Genomic DNA, 20,532 nt, shown 5'->3' with positions numbered 1-20,532 from the left:
CTTGCTAAGAGCATCCTCTATCTAGTGCAACTTATTATTAACACCAATCTCCATGCGGCTAAAGTTGTTTTGGAGTCCACCCAATCCAGCCTCTAAACTTTCAATCATTTCCTTATTTGTACCCATGGCTCTAATATCAATGATAGGTCTCAATCAGGCTATGAAATGCTATAGTGCATATTGTATTATACTCAGGGTGAGAATTAACCGCAAGAGTTTTAATTAGAATAAGCTTGACATTACTGATTTTGAAATGGTTTAAATACAAGAATGAAAATAATAACTACTCCTAATTCTAAGATCATATCTCTAAGAATTAGGACACTAACAGCTACTATTGGCAACAAGCCAATCATGCATTATTGAAAATCAAATAATAACTAATTGACCTATTCTTAAGCAAGCAAGCTTTGTGGACATGACCAACAACTAAGACCAAGTCTTTGCCAACATAACCTTCTCCCTGCGTGGGTCCTGCACATGGAAAATGCATTTACGATGACAACTTTTAGTCCAAATATTTCAGGTTCTTCACAGGCACTCTTAAAGATCTTTTGGTTTATCACAATTAACCCTGAATTTGTTGATATTTTTCCAGTAAAATAGATTTTATCTTAAGGACTCTAAAATGGCCATTCAGCAGTAAAATGAGGTCATGTACCATCGTTTGTGAAACATCTAATCCACAACTTTAGGGAAACCATGTATTAGAGTTGCAAATTCATAGTCGAAATTTGTTGCCTCAATCTGTCCCATGGCTTGTTAAGCATGCTAGACATGCTCAAAACTGCCTCCAATGAGCTTTTGCTTCTAGAAAGAGTTCTTGATTCATTTTTACTTAATAAATAAAGATGAAAATTAATGAATATCATAAATAGTAATTGAGATGGACCCTAAGCGGTGATGAGGCACCCTAATCGATTTCATGGAACAAATGCGGTTGTAGAGGGCCAAAACAATGAAATTTAGTGTGTTGGTATAGGGCTAAGACTGAGCATGCATGACAGAGAAATGGATTAATTCTGTATGTAATCTATAATACTCTCACCTGGAAGTGTACTCAGGTTGAGATATGCAAAGCACGTGAACATGTTTATTCTTGTGAGATTTCTGTTATGGTGTATTTTCTTGCTTCCTTCCAAGATAAATTCTCGAGGAAATTGAGTAATACATAATGAGCACCATGAGAATTTGCATAACCCTTTTGCAGGCTGAAATACAACATGAGACATAGCATAGCCAAAGCTGATTCCAAATACTGCATTATGGGGTTAATTGTTCATGTTCCTTAGCTGTTATAGCTAGATTTAGAGTAAAGAGTTATTCAAAACTGATGTCTACTTTCAAAAGCAAAACCTTGGTATTTAAGATTCGCATTGTTGCTATATTTTGCATCTCTTACTAAAAATGGCAATAGGGCATTATATGTCAAACTCAACTGGGCATTTGAAATCAAATAAAATGGGTCTACTTGATTCTATTAAATTGCTTGATATCTTGACTTATCCACAATGCAATTATCTCAAGTTAATTAGAACAATATCATGAAAGAAATAACACCCAATTCCAATCTCCTAGTTGGCTATATCCTCCAAGATGCAAACTCAATTGTTTAGATTGCTTCAAGAGCTGTCAAGATTCTGTTTAGTTAATCTTTTATTTTAAACAATTAATTCATTTCAGTTCAAATAAAATAGTACATATATGTTTACTATCTTTAACTTTCTTCGTACTTTCTTTCTTCACTTAAATACTTTCAATTGATATCAAAGCATTTTTTTTTAAGGGACCTGTAATGAAAGATGAAGCAAGTTTTTCTCACATTACTTCTTCTATCTTTGATGAAGAGAATTATCAACTTTGGGCAATGAAAATAAAGACTTATTTGGAGGCTTTAGATCTTTAGGAAGCCATTGAAGAGGATTTTGATGTCCCTCTATTACCAAATAATCCAACCATGACCCAGATCAAGACTCATAAAGAAAGAAAAACGAAGAAATCAAAAGCAAAAGCAAAAGAATGTCTGTTTGTTGTTGTTTCAACAATCATTTTCACAAGAATCATGTCTTTTAAATCAACAAAAAAAAGTTTGGGATTATCTGAAGAAAGAATATGGAGGAGATGAAAGAATTTATGGCATGCAAAGCCTAAACTTGATATGAGAGTTTGAGCTGCAAAAAATGAAAGAATTTAAGACCATAAAGGAATACTCAGATAAGTTGCATAGTATTGTAAACAGAGTCAGATTACTACGAACCACGTTCACAGACTCTAGAATTAAAGAAAAACTTCTGGTTATAGTACCAAAAAAATATGAAGCTTTAATTACTACATTAGAGAATACAAAAGATATGTTAAAAATTACATTGGCAGAACTTTTGAATTCCTTGCAAGCTCAAGAACAACGAAGACTTATGAGGTAAGATTGTTTTGCAGAAGAAGCTTTACAAGCAAGTATCAAGATTCTAAAAGGATATAAAGAAGTTTTTCAAGAAAAACCAAGCTTTAAGCAGCAATAAGTTTATTGCGAATCAATTTCAGAACAAGGGAAAAAATTTTAAAAGAAATTTTCCACCATGCCAACACAGCAACAAGATAGGCCATCCACCATTCAAGTGCTAGAAGAGACCTGATGCAAGGTGTAGCAAATGCAATCAACTTGAACATGAAGTAGTTATTTGCATAACTAAACCTCAGAATAAGAAGAAGATGCTCAAGTTGCTAGTCAAGATGATGAAGATCAAATGTTCATAGCTATGTGTTTTTCAATTCAAAACTCCTCAGATAATTGACTCATTGACAGTGGTTGCACAAACCACATGACTTTTGACAAAAGTCTTTTCAGAACATTGCAATCTATAGAAGTTGCAAGGGTTCGAATTGGAAATGGTGATTGTATAGTAGCTAAGGGAAAAGGAACCATTGTTATCACAACAAATTCTGGTACATAAACAATTTCAGATGTTCTCTATGTACCTGATATAGAACAAAATTTGTTAAGTGTTGGGCAACTAATAGAAAAGGGCATGAAGGTGATTTTTTAAGATCAATTATGTTATATTTTTTATGTTGCTGGACAAAAAAATATTGCAAGCTAAGATGAGAGGTAAAAGTTTCTCATTTTTACCATTTGAGGAGGAGCACACAGCTTTTTCAACAAAGCTAAAAGATATAGAAGTATGGCATAAAAGGTTGGGACACTGTCATCAACAACGGATGCTTAGTATGAAGAAGAATGATGTAAAAAGAAGTGCCTCTATTTTCTGATCAATTACCAAATAGGAAAGCATTTCCAAAATCAACTTGGAAATCTGTAAAAAAAAACTCCAATTAATTCATACAGATATGGCTGGCCCTCTAAAAACACCTTCATTGAAAGGTAGTCGATATTACATTCTTTTCATTGATGACTTCACCAGAATGTGTTGGATTTTCTTTATGAAATACAAGTCAGAAGTAGTTGAGATCTTTTGGAAATTCAAGAAGAATGTGGAGAATCAGAGTAGATGTAGAATTCAAGCCATTAGATCTGACAATGGTAAAGAATACACTTCATTAGAGTTCAATCAATACTGTGAAGATGCTGGCATTGAACATCAACTCAAAACTCTTTACACTCCAGAACAAAATGGAGTCAGTGAAAGGAGAAATAGATACATAATGGAGATGGTCAAATGCATGCTACATGAGAAGGATTTATCCAAGATTTTTTGGGCAGAAGCAGCTAACATAGTTGTTTTTCTTCAAAATTGACTTCCAACAAAATTTTTGAAGCAAAAGATGTTATTTGAAGCGTATGATTACAAACCTTCATTAAGCTTTCTTAAAAAATTTGGCAGTATATGTTATGTTCATGTTCCACTGATCAAGAGAGATAAGCTTGACAAGAAGGCTATACCAGGTATTTTTATAGGCTATAGTTTTGTTTCTAAAACCTACAAAGTATATCATCCTCAAACTCAAAAGATAGCCATTACAAGAGATGTTCATTTCCATGAAGAGGAACAATGGGATTGGAAAGACTCACAAAACAACACGCTGATTGGAGTTCAAGATAAATCTCAATAGAATGATGAATCAATTGATGATTCACCAATCAGAGGCACAAAATCTCTTGCAAACATTTATCAATGGAGCAATGTGGCAGTCTGTGAACCATATGAAGAAGCTCACCAGGACTTTACATGGTAGAAAGCAATGGAGGAGGAGATATCAATGATTCAAAAAAACTATACCTGGGAAGTGGTTGACAGACCACCAGACAAAAACATCATTAGCGTCAAGTGGGTGTTCATGACTAAATTAAATATAGATAGATCCATCAATAAACATAAAGTTAGGCTGATTTTTAAAGGGTATGCTCAGATATTTTGGTGTTGATTATTCAGATACTTTTGCTCCTATAGCAAGAATGGACATCATCATACTATTATTTGCTATTGATGCACACAAGAATTGGAAGGTATTCCAATTAGATGTCAAGTTAGCCTTCTTGAATGGTGTTCTGCATGAAGAGATTTATGTTGAACAACCAGCTGTGTTTGTAATTCAAGAAAAAGAAGAGAATGTCTACTTGCTAGAGCCTGGTATAGCAAAATTGATGATTATTTGATGAGCTTTGGCTTTCAAAAAAGCTTGTTTGAAGCAACTCTCTATGTAAAGAAAACTAACAATGATATTCTCATAATATCACTCTATGTTGATGAACTTCTAGTGACAGGAAGCAATGCACAACAAGTCGAAGAATTCAAACAAAAGATGATACAAGTTTTTGAAATGACTAATCTTGGTCTCATGATATTTTTTCTTAGAATGGAAATCAAGCAAGGCAAAAATGAGATATTCATCTTCCAGAAGAAGTATGCAAAGGAAATTTTAAGGAAATTTCACATGAAGAATTGTAAGCCAACAACCACTCCAATGAATCAAAAAGACAAATTCAACAAAGAAAATGGAACCAACAGAGTTGATGAAGAGAAGTTCAAAAGTTTAATTGGTTGTTTGATGTATCTAACGACAACCAGACTTGATATACTTTATGCAATAAGTCTTCTATCTCGTTTCATGCATTGTCCAAGAGAAATACATTTGAGAGTAGTCAAATGAATTCTAAAATACATCAAAGGAACAATCAGTTTTGGTGTTCAATTTCAGAGCAGTCAGAAGTTAAGATTGCATGGCTTTTCTGACAGTGATTGGGGTGGATATATTGATGACATAAAAAGTATTTCTAGATTCTGTTACAACCTAGGGTCAAGAATGTTTTCACGGTCATCCAAGAAGCAAGATATTATGACACAATCCACTGCAGAAGCAGAGTTTATTGCAGCAACAGCAACAGTGAATCAAACATTGTGGCTTCAGAAGATTCTCTGTGATTTGCACAGGGGGAGAAAGAAATAACAAAGATCTCAGTGGACAATTAAGCAGCTATAGTAATTTATCACAATCCAGTGTTTCATGGAAAAACCAAATACTTTAACATCAAACTCTATTTTTTACAAGAAGTACTTAAAAATAGTGATGTTAAGTTGATCTATTATAAGTCTAAAAATTAACTAGCTGACTTGTTTACTAAACCTCTTTCAGTAAGTAGGTTTGAGTCTTTAAGATAAAAGATTGGAATTTGAGTCTTCTAAAGTGAAAAAGAGTGTTGCAGATTGTTCTAGTTGTCAGGATTTGTTTAGTTAATCTTTTATTTTAACCAATTAATTCAATTCAGATCAACTAAAACAGTACACATTTGTTTGCTGTCTTTAACTTTCTTCTTATTTTCTTTCTTCACTTAAATACTTTCAATATTCACCAAGATGCAAACTCAACTGGCCTTTTAGTTTCGAAGTATTACTCACAGTGAGTTTTCCAGGATTGAGGGCAGTGCATAGCAAGTTAAACTTAAAAGTCAGGGACAGCATAATTCTTTCTCAGAACGTTCTCCACCTTTCGAACCAGTAATGCAATATTAGCAGGCAAATGCTTCATAAATTGACTTGCTTAATAGGGAATCCATGGATGATTCGTCATGTATTCCTTTTGGGATAACAGATGAGCAGCGTAAGTTTCCTGACTAACAAGAGGTAGAGGTTTGTTTTTATTCCATATGTTCAAGAACACGACAGGTGCAAACAACTTAATTTAAACAATTCAACCGATTATCTAAGCCAAATCTGAGTAATAAAACAGTAACAGCGGCCTAGCGAGTTTAACAGTTCATATTAGTTAATTTGTAGGTTCATATATAGCTTGGATATTTAAGAAATAAATGGTCAAGTTGAAGGTACAGAAAAATCTTGAGGTTGTTCAAATGGCTTTCTATATTCTACCTCTGGCATTACTTCTTCTCCTTCTGTTTCCTCTTCCGCTTATATTGAAAAAGAAACAACAAAACTATATGTTCTTGAGCTTTTTAGCTTGAAGAGTACAGTCATTTAGGTTCATTAGGGAAGAAGTAATATCTCTTCTTATGAATTCCATATCCCAGTCATCATCACCTGCAACTCCAGTTAATCTCACTCAGATGCTATATTCTGTATTTGCAAGTATAGTATTCAGGATGGCTCTTGGGAAGAGTTTTCAAGGAAGTGATTTTCATAATGAAAGATGTCGAAAAGCGATTCATGAAGCTGAGGCCATAATAGGATGCTTATTACAGGTTATGACGCAATGATTGAACGAGTTTTCCTTGAGCTGGATACTCTTTTTCAGCAGGTGATTGATGATCATCTTAAAGCTGAGAGGAAAGAACGGAAGGAAGACATTATCAACGTGCTGCTGAAAATGGAGAGGGATCAAACTGAATCTAGTGCACCACAGCTCACAAAAGATAATATTAAGGCAGTCATCCTTTTAAGCTACGAGCCCTTTCCCTCTATAGCCACTAAGAATGAGCAAATGAAAGGTTATTATCAAATATACAAAAAAAAAATTGGAAATGCCATGGAAGGTTCAGTAACCAACATGACAGGTATCCTAGTAGGCTGTAAGTAGGACAGGCATGGACCTTGCTACACTCTTGCAGCATCCAGAGTGACCACTTTCATACAGTTGTTTTTCATCTCTCAGCATAATTACAGATGGTTTTTCCCTTGTATAATTATTATTTTTTTATGTTTTCCATGACAGCCATGATACTTTTGTTTCTTACATAATTGGATTTTCAAGATCACATGAAGCAGGTCGAGCAGCACCCATTTGAAGCAGGGTGCTACTCTGGCATATCGAGTGGAAAAAAGCCTAGCTGTTGTTGCCACATGTTCCTCAAGTTGTTACAGCAGAGAAGGAACACATTCAGTGCTTATTTACACATGATTTTTTAAGACTCGTTGAAACTAAGATCCAGATATCTAACTTGAATATCTTTTATATGACTAAAAGAAATGAAGAAGTCTTATCTAACTTATCTGTGATGCTTGAGTTTCAGAATATATTCTTAGGCGGAGTTGACACCGGTGCCATCACTGTCATCTGGGCAACGGCAGAGATTGCTAGAAATCCAATAATAATGAAGAAAGCACAAGAAGAAATTAGGAGCTCTGTTGGACAGAAAGGAAGAGCAACTGAGGAGAGAACAGATGAGCTTCAATATCTCAAGATGGTAATAAAAGAAACTCTGAGATTGCACCCTCCTGCCCCCCTACTTCTCCCAAGAGAAACCATGTCTCGCTGTCAAATCAATGGTTATGACATTTACCTCAAAACACTGATACAAGTTAATGCTTGGGCAATTGGAAGAGATCCTGAGTACTGGAGAGATTCTGAAGAGTTCTTCCCTGAAAGATTTGTTGACAGCCCCATTGACTATAAAGGACAACGTTTTGAGTTTTTGCCATTTGGATCTGGTCGAAGAGTTTGTCCTGGAATACTTATGGGAGTAACAATGGTGGAGCTTGCACTCGCTAATCTCTTACACTGTTTTGATTGGAAATTACCCAACGCGGTAGCCATCAACATGGAGGAGGCAGCTGGCCTTACCATCTCTAAGAAGAATCCTCTTTTCCTTGTGCGTATCAACTATCCTCAGCAGGCACAACCAGATAAAATGAGCCGAATATCACCGCTTTCTAAACATACGTGTTCTTAAATGTCTGTATTACTCTGCTACCAGTTTGTCTTATGTAAAGATGTCTGTGTGATTTACATGCGGTGGAGGATGTGCTGTTGGATGTACACGTACCAAATGAATTATAGAACCCATCTTCTTCAACCAAAGAAAATAATAATAAAAAAAAAAATCAGTCTCAAAAAGCTTCAAGTGTGTGCGTGAGCGGAACATATTGTCTTGCACTTTTGTCAACAGGAGTTGAACATTCCTTGTTTTGTCCAGCTGCCTTCTACTAAACTCTGCCACCAGTGTTGAGAACGGATCTTGAGAGTAACCAACAAATCATGGTCCGATGTAAATTCGATTCACTCTGCGATCCTACAGATTGATGTATCCTCCGTGTCCAATGAGATCGATGCCCATCAAAACCTGAAAGAAGAGCTTTAGAACTACCAAAGAACCATAAAAGATGCACACAGGTTACGGAGATAACAACGGGCAACTTGGAGATCTTTCTTTTGACTCCATATAAAGGGATAGTGGAAGACTAGGCATAAGACCTTAAAAGTTGAACAGAATAATGAGAAGAAGAAAACAGAGATTGAATGGAAGAAATTTGACAAGAAACTGCTCCATCTTGACTGTAAAGTACATCATCATCTTGGGCAATGTTCAGAAGTAGGTCATCAGAGTCGCATACAGCAGAGAGTCAATCATGCATATGCTTGTGCAAATCTTCTTCATTATATGGAAAAAAAAAACAAAGAAAGCTAAGCTTGAAGAATGAAGATGTATTGACTATCATTTCTATAATTTTGAGAGTTCGTGATACATACACAAAAAAGGAAAAATGAAAAGAGACGATCATAGGAGGGGTTCGGAAAGCTCCATTTCATTTGAACTCTGTAGTTGTGTCTCGGTATTGCGGTAGCCTACAAAGTCCAGCCCAAGCCACTGCCAAGGCCAACATACATATCTAGGCCCATTTCGGCCCCTCAAATCTTCTCGAGTTTCAAGCTCTTCCAGCTGATGGCTGAGCTCCTCTATCCTATCCCTCAGCCTAGACGCCCTCATATCAGCCAAACTCAATGACTTCTCAGCAGCCTCTCTTGCTGCCATGGCAGCAGCTGCTGTTTCTTCTTTGAATTTTAACTTCTTCTCTGATTCTAATATGGCTTGCCTTGCCTCTTCAAGTTCTTGTTTAACTGCCGACAGCTGCAAATACATAACGATTAAGCACAAGATCCAACCAGTACTTCTTCAGAAAGTATTTTGAGTATCAAGATACATAGGATTTTTTTTATCTTTGCTTTAAACAGTTCATCAAGCTGCCTCGCACCATATTGAATGTAAACATATTAACCCAATTCCATAATTTAAATATTCAAAAAAAAGAAAGAAAAAAAGAAGAACAATTATGCCTCCCATGTTTCAATCTATGAGTAGCACCAGAAAAGAAGTGGATTTAAAATCAACGAGGGCATTCAACTATAATTCTCAAGATATCTCATTAGTCTAAAGCCTCTTCTATTCATCAAATGAAACCTTCTCTAGCCAACAATATGATAAAGTAATTATTTCTCACCTACTTTCCTAGAGAATTGCAGTGTCTAACAAAACTGCTTAATTCTGGTTTTGTAACATATCATTTCTCTATTGCCTTTAGCTCTAACTAGCTTCTAGTTTAATTCTCATTAGTTTATTTTGCTCAAGCCAAACCGCTCTTGCCAATCAAAGAATCATTATCTCAAAAGTTACTTGCAAAAGCACCTTCTCTTATTATTTGGAAATTCAATGACAAAAGTGATTTGGTTAAATTACGATATAAAGAAAGTGGGTTTCACGAGTTCACACAATTAGCCATCAAATATCAGGTAAAATGTCCAAGCATAAATTTTATGGCCAATCTGTTCAACATACCTGAGCCACAAACTCTTGTTCAACTGCTCTACCCGCAGCAGCCTCTTGCTCAGCTGCTACTTTCCACCTTGTAATTTCTTCTTCTGCAGCAGCAATGTCTGTCATAAGTCCTTCAACCTACAATGCCAGAGAGGTGAACTTGGTAATCAGAACACCAAAACGCAAAAGATTATTTGTCCTTCTGAAGTGTTCCATGGACAGTGCAGTTAACTGCTTGATGTTGAACTGATCTCAGCAAAACATTAACAACTTACGCTTTCATTTGCCACTCTCTCCTTCTCTTCAAGCTCCTCTATCCTGCGCAGTCTATGACTTAGTTCCTTGGCTTGAATCTCTATATGCTCTTTAAGTAAACTTGACTCTGCCCTTAATACAGGTAACCACAAAACATAACAGCCAAGTCAGTACAAGAATAGAACATGTTCACCGTCTAAATGCAGCCTTACGATTACAGGAATCATTCTAAATACCTTAGTTCCTCCACAGAATGCTGCAGCTCAATGATCTCAAGCTGAGATGCCTTAACGATGTTCTCCAAAGCACCGGCCTGTGTGCAACATACAAGTGCAACAGCAAATTAGGATTTCAAACATACAAACATAAAAAACAGGATTGAACAAATCAACTCTAAAAGACACTTACTAGAGTGTATATTTCATCACTCTCCGCTTCCAGTGAGCCGCCTTTATCACCAGATACCTCACCATCACCAAGGACTTTACTGAATTTGAAATCAATCCCAGCCTCTCTTAAACCATTTTCAGCAACTTGAAACAACTCATTTGTTTTGGAGGATGGATCTAATTTCATCCTCTTCGACAAGGCACTCCTAAGTAAAGTACCGATGTGTTCTTTCTCCTTCATTAATCGATCCACTGTTTCATTCAAATTCTTCACTTCATGATTCTTCTCCTCTACCAAATCCCTTGTTTTTTCAGCAACAATTCTACTCAAATCATAAATTGATTCCATCCCTGCTAAAGAAGCACGGATATTCTCCTCCACGTCCGTTTGCTGGGGAAGAAACAGCGACTCTGACACCTCGGAATTCAAATGACTAGTGTTAACTATCTCAATAGCATCATAAAGCTGGTCATGGATTTTCGCCACCAAATTCAACTGATCAAACAACAAAGGTCTATGCGATTCCATCTTCGACTCCAAATTCCTCAACTTGTCATCATACTCACCAACTAAGTCCCTCATCTCCGAAGCCTCCTTCTCCACCAAATGCATCTTCTCCAACATCTCTCTCTCAATCTCCGACACTTTCCCCTCTTTCTCAACCACACTCTTCTCTAAACCCTCAATCAGAGTCGTTTTCTTGGCAACTTCATCTCTCAATCCACTGATTGCAGCTTCAAGCTGAGAAACCTCAATGGCAATCTCGTAATTCCTCTGCTCCATCTGCTCTCTCGCATCATTTCTAGATTTTGCAGTGACATCAATCTGCCTAACAAGCTCCTCAACAATCTCATTTGTCCTCTTAATAACTCCATAGGCAACCGCCGGTAATCCACTGTATTTCTGCGACCTAGGTAATCCTTCCGCCGCGAAATTCTTGAAATTACTAAGCTTCCCTGATATCTTCTCAATTCCACTCACTAACATATGCCTCGATTTCTCAGTCTCCGATTGCAAATCATCGAATTTTTTCTGAGTCTCCTCTTTCGACCTGTTCACTTGAATCAATTCATTCGATAATTTCTCGTTAGCTTTCAACGCCTCTTCTTTCTCTCTCATCGCTTCGTCTCTCTGCCTCGAGCACTCGTCCCGCTTTTTGATTGCTTCGTGCGCGAGAGCTTTTAATCGATTGAATGACACTTGAATTTCGGATTTCGAAGTCTCTGCTGCCTCGCGTGCGGCTCGCTCTCGATCGAGGAGCTCGCGGAATTTCTCGACGGAAATATCTTCTTGACTCGGACTTTTCATTACGATCGGCACCGGTTCATCCCCTTCCACATCGCTCAACACCGCATCGGCGTCTTCGTCAACGGTGTTCGCCATTTCAGAATAATTCAAATCAAAATTCCCAAACCCTACTGCTTTTAATAATTATATATAATTTAGGTTTTCTTTTTTAAGCCCTAAAGTAAAGAGTGATGGAGCAAGCAAGGATTACTTGCAATAAACGGATAACAGAAGGGAAGGAGGAGATGGAATTTGTGACGGATTAGGAAACAGAGGGATTTAGGAAGCAAAATTGACGGAAGGAGATGGTATCGTACCTGACGTGGAAGGCGGGGAGAAAGAGAATGTGAACAACACAACACAACAGCGAAGCAGCTTTGTTTCGTACCAACCGGTCTCTTGTCTGTTTTTTTTTTTCAAAAACAAATTTACAACACGAACAGAGAACTTCAGAATTAGTCCTTGATTATTTGGGATGGTAACGATTAGCCCCTCAATAGTTATAATTTTTAATTAGGTCCAGATTATTAAATAGCATATGTTATCTTTTCTTTGTTGATGTTATTTATACTGTATAAACATGTCTTTATGCATAATACATGTGATATATTCGTTGGTTTTTTTTATTCATTTATTTTAAAACACATATATAGTAATCCAAACCATTAATCAAAGACACCATCATATCCACTGCATCATATAATTAGATTATAATTATGTGACGAGTCCACAGATAAAGACTCAGGAGGCCTAAAGAATATATTTATTTGAGTTGGTAGACCAAAAAAATACAAATACTCTAAAAAATCCCCCAAATCCATGTCAAGCTCATGCAGGACATGGATATGCATTGGATACGTATTAGAGATACAGGGATAAAGCAAAGAAATAATAAGAAATCAATTTAATTTCGAACAAGTGGAGGATATTTGGGAGATATAGCTAGGTCTAAATCATTCAAACGTCATGTACGTTGCGGGGTAAGAAAAAAAATTTAATATAAACAAAATATTCATTCATTACTAACATTTATTTTTATTAAAAAAAATCAAATCATATTGATTTAATATATCCCAGTTAATTTAATAGATTCAAATATAATTTAAATGACATGTAAAAATATAATAAAATAATACTTGTTTTTTAAAAATATTAAATGACTAATATATATTTTCTAATATATATAAACAAAATATATTCAATCATTCATTTTTTACGTTGCGGGGTAAAAAAAATATATATAAATAAAATATTCATTCATTTCTAATATATATTTTTATAAAAAAAATCAAATCAAATGAGAGTATATTCTAGTTACTTTAATGGATCCAAATATAATTTAGATGACTTGTAAAAATATAATTTGACTCGAAAAATTACAAAATAATACTTGTTTTTTTTAAATATTGAGACGACGATATACTTAATTAACCTGAATTAATCTAAATTAACTTATCAGATCCATGATCCATTCTATAAAACTGTAATAACTTTATATAAAGCAAATCGAAATAAATTATAAAACTTAATTCTCAATCAACCCAATGTTAAAAAATGAGATTGAAAAAAATTGATTCAGTCTGAATTAACTCGTCAAACTCGTGATCAAAATTATGAGACCGAGATAACTTTATAAAAAACAAATCAAAATAAATTATAAAAATTAGTTTTTAATTAGTTTAATATTGAATGATAAAATTAAAGAAATAACAAAAATAACAAAAATAACTCGAGATAACTAAGTTAACTCATTAAATCTGTGACCTAGATATGATATTGAAATAAACATTAAAAAAACAATTTAAAATAAATTATAGAGTTTAATACTAAATAAATTTAATGTTTAAGAGTAAATTAAAAAACTAAATTAAAAAAATCCAAAAAAAAAAAAAAGGAAGGTGAAGACCCCTGCTCCTTTAGTTTTTGGTTAATAAGTGTATGATACGTGTAACATTTTAGTGTTAAATTTGTAATTTGTTTTTGAAAAAATAGATCCAAATATAGTTTTAAGTTTTGTGACTTAAAAAAAATCCAAACATTTAATACTCTTACTTCAACATTTTTCAATTAATTATCTATAATTTATCAACTTATATATATATATATAATAATGAGAATTAATGCAATATTATGTGATGATATGATCATATTTTATGCAAGAGTTATTTGAAGTGAAAAACGCAAGGATCATAGTTTTTATATATATATAAATTTCATAACAAGACATGACATCATTATTTTTATTAAAAAATATTTTTTCCATAAATAAAAAATAAAAAATGAGCAGTAGTAATTGCATTTTTTTTTAAATAGTAATGAATTATGATATCATTTCATAATACTTATAATAATTTTCAAGATAATTTAATTTTTAGACATTCAAATTTATTTTTAATTTTAAGAAAAATAAAAAAAATGATATGTATATACAATTCATTATATTGATTTTTAGTGCTGGTTTTAATCGACTTTCCAAATATATTTTTTTGTGTATATGATATAAAATAATTTAAAAAATTTAACGTTCCTCACATATTGTATTTTAAAATTATCGTATCTTCGTATCTATATCATGACGTAATTATATCTTCTATCTATGTCCATGACGTAATATAGATTGGTAGAGATTAACACTTAACTATGTTAAGCGATTTTTTTTCTTGTGATTAAATCAAATATTTTTTTAAAAGAAAATAAAAACCATATTTATCATAGATGTTGAAAAAATACCTTCATGGGAAAAAATTGGAATATAGTTTAAATTTACAGGGAAGAAACTGTGAAATTTTAAAAACAATTAATCAAATTGATTGTATATTTAGGTTGCGGGAGTCAAGCGTTTTTTCCCTACTCCCCGGTTCCACGACGCTCGTAAGTAGCCGTTATATTTACTTTCCATTTATTATTTATTGATAAGAAATTTAGAAATTATTTATTGTGTATCTATTATTTAATTATTATTTATTATTTATTATTTAATAATATATATATATATATATATATATATATTAAATGATAAGATTATAAATATTAAGATATGTATATATAATATATGTATATATCATATCATGTTTAAAAAATAATTAAACACTTTACAAAGATATCTATATAATATGAATATAATTAAATTTAATAATATTTATATTATATTCATTATCTATTAAGGAAAGTAATTTTTAAAAAAATACTTACTCATTTAAGTCAAGATAAAATAATTAAAATAAAACAAGTTAAAATCCATCAAATTCAGATTAAATTATCATCCTAAGTTTATATCATTAGCTTAGCTAGTGTTTTTTTTTTCTTACAATTAGTTAGTGTTGATTGTATATCTACTTAGTTAAAAAAAAAAAAAAAAAGTCATTCACCCTATAGCTATACTATTTATTACTATTAAGAGATGTGCTTGGGATAATTTAAAGTTTTTTATAAAAAAACAATTTTCTTACAAAGGTTTTAATTTGAAAAATAACAAACTAATATCATTTAAATTAAAGTTTATTGAAAAATAATAATATTATGAATGCATATAAATTCAATAGTAGTAATAGAAATGTCATGATTTATAAAAAACTATTCCTAATAAACATTCTCCACCATTTAAATACCAAAGGTAATAGAAAAACTCAAAATATTACCCCTAAAATTACTTAAATTTTTTTTTTAAAACCAACGTCACTGGAAAATTAACAATAAATGATCAAGTGTTAAAGAATTCACTACGGAGTTCAAACGCACTCATGCATGCAACAGCAATGCTCTCCCCAGCCAACCTCTTCTAATTATCAAATAGTTTATAACTTTATTGTCTTGTTTCATGAAGAAATCTTAATTCACACAGAAAAGCAAATCAATGTTATTAAACCTAATCAATTTTAAGAATTACTTATAGATTAAATTAAGATACTTCATAATTGTGATAATAATTATTTTTTAAAATATTTTTTATTTAAAACTATATTAAAATAATTTATTTTTAATTTTTTAAAATTTATTATTTATATCAGTACATCAAAACGATTCAATATTATAAAAATATTAATTTGAAAAAAAAATTCAAATTTTTTTAAAAACCTCTTTTAAATTAAAAAATATATATATTTAGATTAATCTTGATCAATTAAAATAATAATAATATTTTTTTAACTTAAATCAATTATAAGTTAAGCCAATCACTCCTAGTTGATTTTCTTAGACCCCGTTTGTTTGCTGGAAAGTAGTTTCTTTTTTGAAAGTGAATTCCAGGAAAATGAATTATTTTCCGATGTTTGGTAGTGTAATGGAAAATAAGTTGGAAAACACTTTCCAGTATTTGGTTATGTCATAGAAAATGAGCTGGAAAATAACTTATTAATGTTTAATTTTTTTTCAAGTTTATTAAAATAATAAGAAACAAATCTTACAAATTAAAAAGTTGAATGAGAATGAAATTGAAATTGAAAAAAATATAATTTTATAAATTATCTCAAATAAAATAAATAATAATCAAAATAATAGAAATCAAATCTAAAAAATTAAAAAATTGAAAGATGAAAAAATTAAAATAATAATAATTAACATTTCATAAATTATTTCAAATAAAATAAGTAACAATTAAAAGAATGAGAACCAAATTTGATAGATAAAAAATTTCAATTAAAAAATGATAAGAGAAAAGCAAATAACAATTATAAAAATGAGGACCAAAATTAATATAAAAATTAAATTCTAAGGGATAAAATTGAAAAATAAATATTTAAAACAAAATATATATAGCAATCAAAAGTTTGAGGATCAAATTTGATATAATCAGCAAATAATATGACATTTCTAAATTTTTTCACAACTTCCAGAAAGTATTTTCCGCTCAAAATAAAAGGAAAACACTTTTTTGGAAACCAAGCCAAATTTTTCTTTAACTGGAAAGTGTTTTTCGTTGACCAACTTTTCTAATAACAAATAAACACAAAAATAATTTAAAAAATAATTTTTTAAAAATTACTTTTCAAAAAAAACAAACACAACCTGAAGAACTCAACCTGAAACTGTATCTAGGCCGGGCTGGTATCGTAACTATGCAAGAAATAGTTGTAAACCAAAGCGTGGTGGGTGCGTGTTCTCGTGCCATGGCATGGAAATGTGGTCAAGTCGTGCTTGCTTGAGGATGCGTGTTCGAGACTTTGAAATATATCATATATAATAAGCCAAAACAAAATGCTCATCTCTTGCCTCTTTCCTCGACCCTTGGAAATTTTGAAAATTCTAAAATACTATAGTGATTTTTATTTTAAAATATAATAAAATAATATTTTAAAATTTATTTTTAACTTCACCACATTAAAACAATTTAATAACATTAAAAATTCTAATTTGAAACAAAAAAAATAAAAAAACTTAAATTTTTTTAAAATATTTTTGAAATAAAAAAACAAACGGATTCTAATTCAGTGCTCCGAGTGGTATAAATATTTTTTCATTTCCTTATTATATTAATTATTTTATAAGATTTTTTAAATGGATAGAGTAATTAAACAAATAGAATCTTTAAACAGGATTTTTTTAAAATTAATTTAAATTACTCTTGCTTTAATCCAATGAAAGTTTGGTCTTGGTTTCACCCTACAATCTATTTTTACTATTTAGACAAAAAAAAATCCCCTAAATTATGCTTTTCAAAATATATTATAATAACAAAATATTCTAAAACCCCATTTTTCTTTGCAAATAATTTATCACATAAACGCATTTTTAGGTAGCGTTTGTTTACGCGGCTGCGGCTGCTTTTAACGCAAACCGCGTAAACAAAGCGTTTGGTAACAATAAAACATGAGTTACTGTATACATGGATCCCGTAAAAAACGGTGTTTTGTGAGAAGCAGCTCTCAGCTGCTTCTCACGCGCCCGCATCTGCCCAGGTGAATTAATTCATCTGGGCACTGTTCACTTGAACAATGCTATTCAATTGGCACTGTTCACGGTGGAAAAAATTGTGTTTTTTTTAATGTGTTTTATTCGAAAAATTAGAAGGAGATCGTTTGAAGATGTAACAAAAAATTTAGTTTTTGTTGTTGCGCACTTAAAAAACCATGAAAAATATAGTTCTTATTTAGTAGATTTCTTACGTGATTAAATTGCACATAGTTTAATGAAATAATAAAAAATATTTGATATCAATATTATTTATTTCATGGTGAAATAATAGTAGTTAAATCTATAATATTTAAATTAAAAACCATAAATATTAATATATATATATATATATATATATATATATATATATATATATATATATATATATATGTTAATTATTTTATAACCTTAATTTGAAAAACATTCTTTTAACCAAACATATTAAACTATTTTTTGTTCAACCTCAATTTCAACCACAGTTTTAACCAAACATATATTTTTTCAAACCAACCTCAACTAAAAGTAGTTTTTATAAAAACAATTTTTTTAAAACCACAACCACTACAGCTACTACAATACAAAACATACTTTTAATATGCCATCACGTGTTTCACTATTAGCCGACAATTATCGGTTAATAATTTAATATAGGGAATGAGTATTTTGACTATTTTCGCACTTTTGAAGGAAGATTAATAATGGTGGGGCAAAAAAATAAAATAAGAAAGGTGCAAATAAAGCCTTTCATAGTCACTAAAGTGCTTCTAAAATTTTACTCTGCAACATTATTAATTGTAGAAATTAAGTTATAGCTGCTGTCTATATTCTTTTTTTTTTCCTTGTTTTCATATATATAATTTTTTTTATTATTAACATAGGTGTTCGGATTATTTTAAACGCATCTTGACTAATCTCATAGATCCTGAAATTAACAATCATATAAGTTTTTAATAGTTTTGAAATAATTTAAACTCGTGATTATTAGAAAACAAACACAATACCTGTCTAGTTGAGCTACTGCTCAAAATTCATGGGTAGATCTTTCTTATTTCCTGCTTCCATGGCCTCCTTTGATAATTAATTTTGTACAATAATTCAAACTCGTGATTATTAGAAAACAAACATAATACCTGTCTAGTTGAGCTGCCACTCAAAATTTATGGGTAGATCTTTCTTATTTCCTGCTTCCATGGCCTCCTTTGATAATTGATTTTGTACAATAAATAGAGAGAGAGAGAGAGAGAAAGAAATTGAGTTCAACGAAACTCCCCTGAATTTATTTCTACTTCTGTTTTTGTAATTAAGCCAGACTCACAAAAATATTTTGATGAACTGTTGATATTCTCAAGAATAATAATAAAAAAAAAAGCTGAAGAGGACCTTTATCTCTTTTTTTTATTGGTCCAAGAGCCATTTCGAATTGCATTTCAAAATCTTCAAAACTCTTAGCTACTACTGGTGAATGCGTCCTACCTTGTTCTCGAAAAATAGTTTGATTTATCCTCTACTGTCATTTCCCCAGTTTCTCCCCTAAGCAAACATAGGGATGTGAGAGGAGTTGCGAGACTGTCCATCTCTTACTCGGTTCCTTCTCCAAGCAACACTTGATGAAGCTCCTGAATTCCTCTGATGCTTCCTTTGGGAAGCTAGGGGATTCTCCAAAACATATCACCAATACAAGCTCCATCCAATTAGTGGGTTTCTTCCCAGCTGGGAAAAATGGAAAATGGCCCACATGCAGCTCCAATAAAGTGACTCCCAAGCTCCAAACGTCACCTGCATACACGCAGCCCGAGCCAAATGTGTGCGAGTCCAGCCTTTCAGGACTCATATAAGCACGTGTGCCCTCACACATATTGTGATAATTGGTGGCAGCCCGACTAACAATACCATGGACAATCTTGCTGACTCCAAAATCAGCAATTTTCACTTTCATGTCCTTACTAACTAGAAGATTCGAAGGCTTTATATCTAAGTGGACAATATTGTGTTCATGGAGGTACTTGAGGCCATTGAGTACTTGGTAGGAAATGTGGGCAAGTGAAGCTTCGGAGAAGGGACCGTTAGCTCTAAAAATCCCATCAAGTGTTCCTGCATCCATGTACTCCATGAGTATAGCTTTTTCACCAGCCCGAGGCTCGAAAACCCCGTGGCATTTGACGACGAAAGGAGAGTCTATGCAATTTAAGATTTCTGCCTCGTGGGATACATAAGCTTCATTTGTATCCTGCTTGATGATTTTGAGTGCATAGATGGCTAATGTTTGCCCGTGGCGTACCTTGTAGACAATGCCATAATTACCACGTCCTAGAACGCAGAGTTTTTCCAAGTCCATGAAGTCACCTACCCCTTGAATCGTAGTGTCAGACATGGGCTTAGGCAAGAATGTACACAGCGTGCTGCATTCACTAATCTCTAATTCTGGAAGGGGAAGCTTAAGATGTTGTTGCAATCTATGTCTAATAAGAACCATGTTACTGGTTTGTTGGCTTTCTTTCCTTAACAAGAGGGATGCAAGGAAAATTAGGAAGTGTAATTCTGTTCCTTCCATTGCCAATTGTTATATATATAGCAGTCATTACAGACCAAATTAAGACGCGAAGGAGACGCGAGGAATGATGCTAGTAGTGGAAGAGGTGCCCTTTTTGAAGATGATCATGTCAATGGTGACAAAAATAAATCTACATTGGTATAGTGGACATGGCACTTCGCAGACAGTTTGAACAGACAATCTTAGCATCATTCCTCACCTATGTCTGTGGATCGAACAC

General features: G+C 32.5%; 2 protein-coding genes and 1 pseudogene across 5 annotated transcripts in view; 1 reads left to right on the top strand and 2 right to left on the bottom strand.

Moving 5' to 3' along the window:
• Positions 1-12,273, bottom strand: part of LOC7473199 (WEB family protein At1g12150) — a 78,304-nt gene extending 66,031 nt beyond the window's left edge. The window contains exons 1-7 of one of the 4 annotated variants that reach the window (XR_008059897.1): positions 10,604-12,273; positions 10,432-10,508; positions 10,216-10,327; positions 9,962-10,078; positions 8,878-9,256; positions 7,691-8,470; positions 7,223-7,484 (exon numbers count right to left, since the gene is read on the bottom strand). Coding sequence is in view for 3 of the 4 variants with exons in the window: in XM_052455189.1 (XP_052311149.1) it covers positions 8,906-9,256; positions 9,962-10,078; positions 10,216-10,327; positions 10,432-10,508; positions 10,604-11,968 (2,022 nt within the window). In the remaining variant the exon portion in view is untranslated. Of the gene's footprint in view, positions 1-7,222; positions 7,485-7,690; positions 8,471-8,642; positions 9,257-9,961; positions 10,079-10,215; positions 10,328-10,431; positions 10,509-10,603 lie in introns of those variants that run through there. The other 3 variants (XM_052455190.1, XM_052455189.1, XM_002311717.4) reach the window with 3 other exon arrangements.
• LOC18101681 (cytochrome P450 71B26-like) lies at positions 3,346-8,281 on the top strand (annotated as a pseudogene).
• Positions 12,274-18,903: 6,630 nt separating the features above from the next.
• Positions 18,904-20,310, bottom strand: LOC7480950 (mitogen-activated protein kinase kinase 9). The gene has a single exon (XM_002311716.4). It carries the CDS (start codon positions 20,232-20,234, stop codon positions 19,272-19,274), a length of 963 nt encoding a protein of 320 aa, XP_002311752.3. The 5' UTR covers positions 20,235-20,310; the 3' UTR covers positions 18,904-19,271.
• Positions 20,311-20,532: the final 222 nt, after the last annotated feature.

This window comes from Populus trichocarpa, chromosome 8 (genome assembly GCF_000002775.5).
Source record: "Populus trichocarpa isolate Nisqually-1 chromosome 8, P.trichocarpa_v4.1, whole genome shotgun sequence".
NCBI classification, from domain to species: Eukaryota; Viridiplantae; Streptophyta; class Magnoliopsida; order Malpighiales; family Salicaceae; genus Populus; species Populus trichocarpa.
The sequence above is the reverse complement of the archived record's forward strand: the minus strand, read 5'-3'. Positions and strand labels throughout refer to the sequence as shown.

Coding starts and splice junctions, on each gene's coding strand:
- LOC7480950 (XM_002311716.4), bottom strand. CDS start 20,234: ATGGTTCTTATTAGACATAGATTGCAACAACATCTTAAGCTTCCCCTT.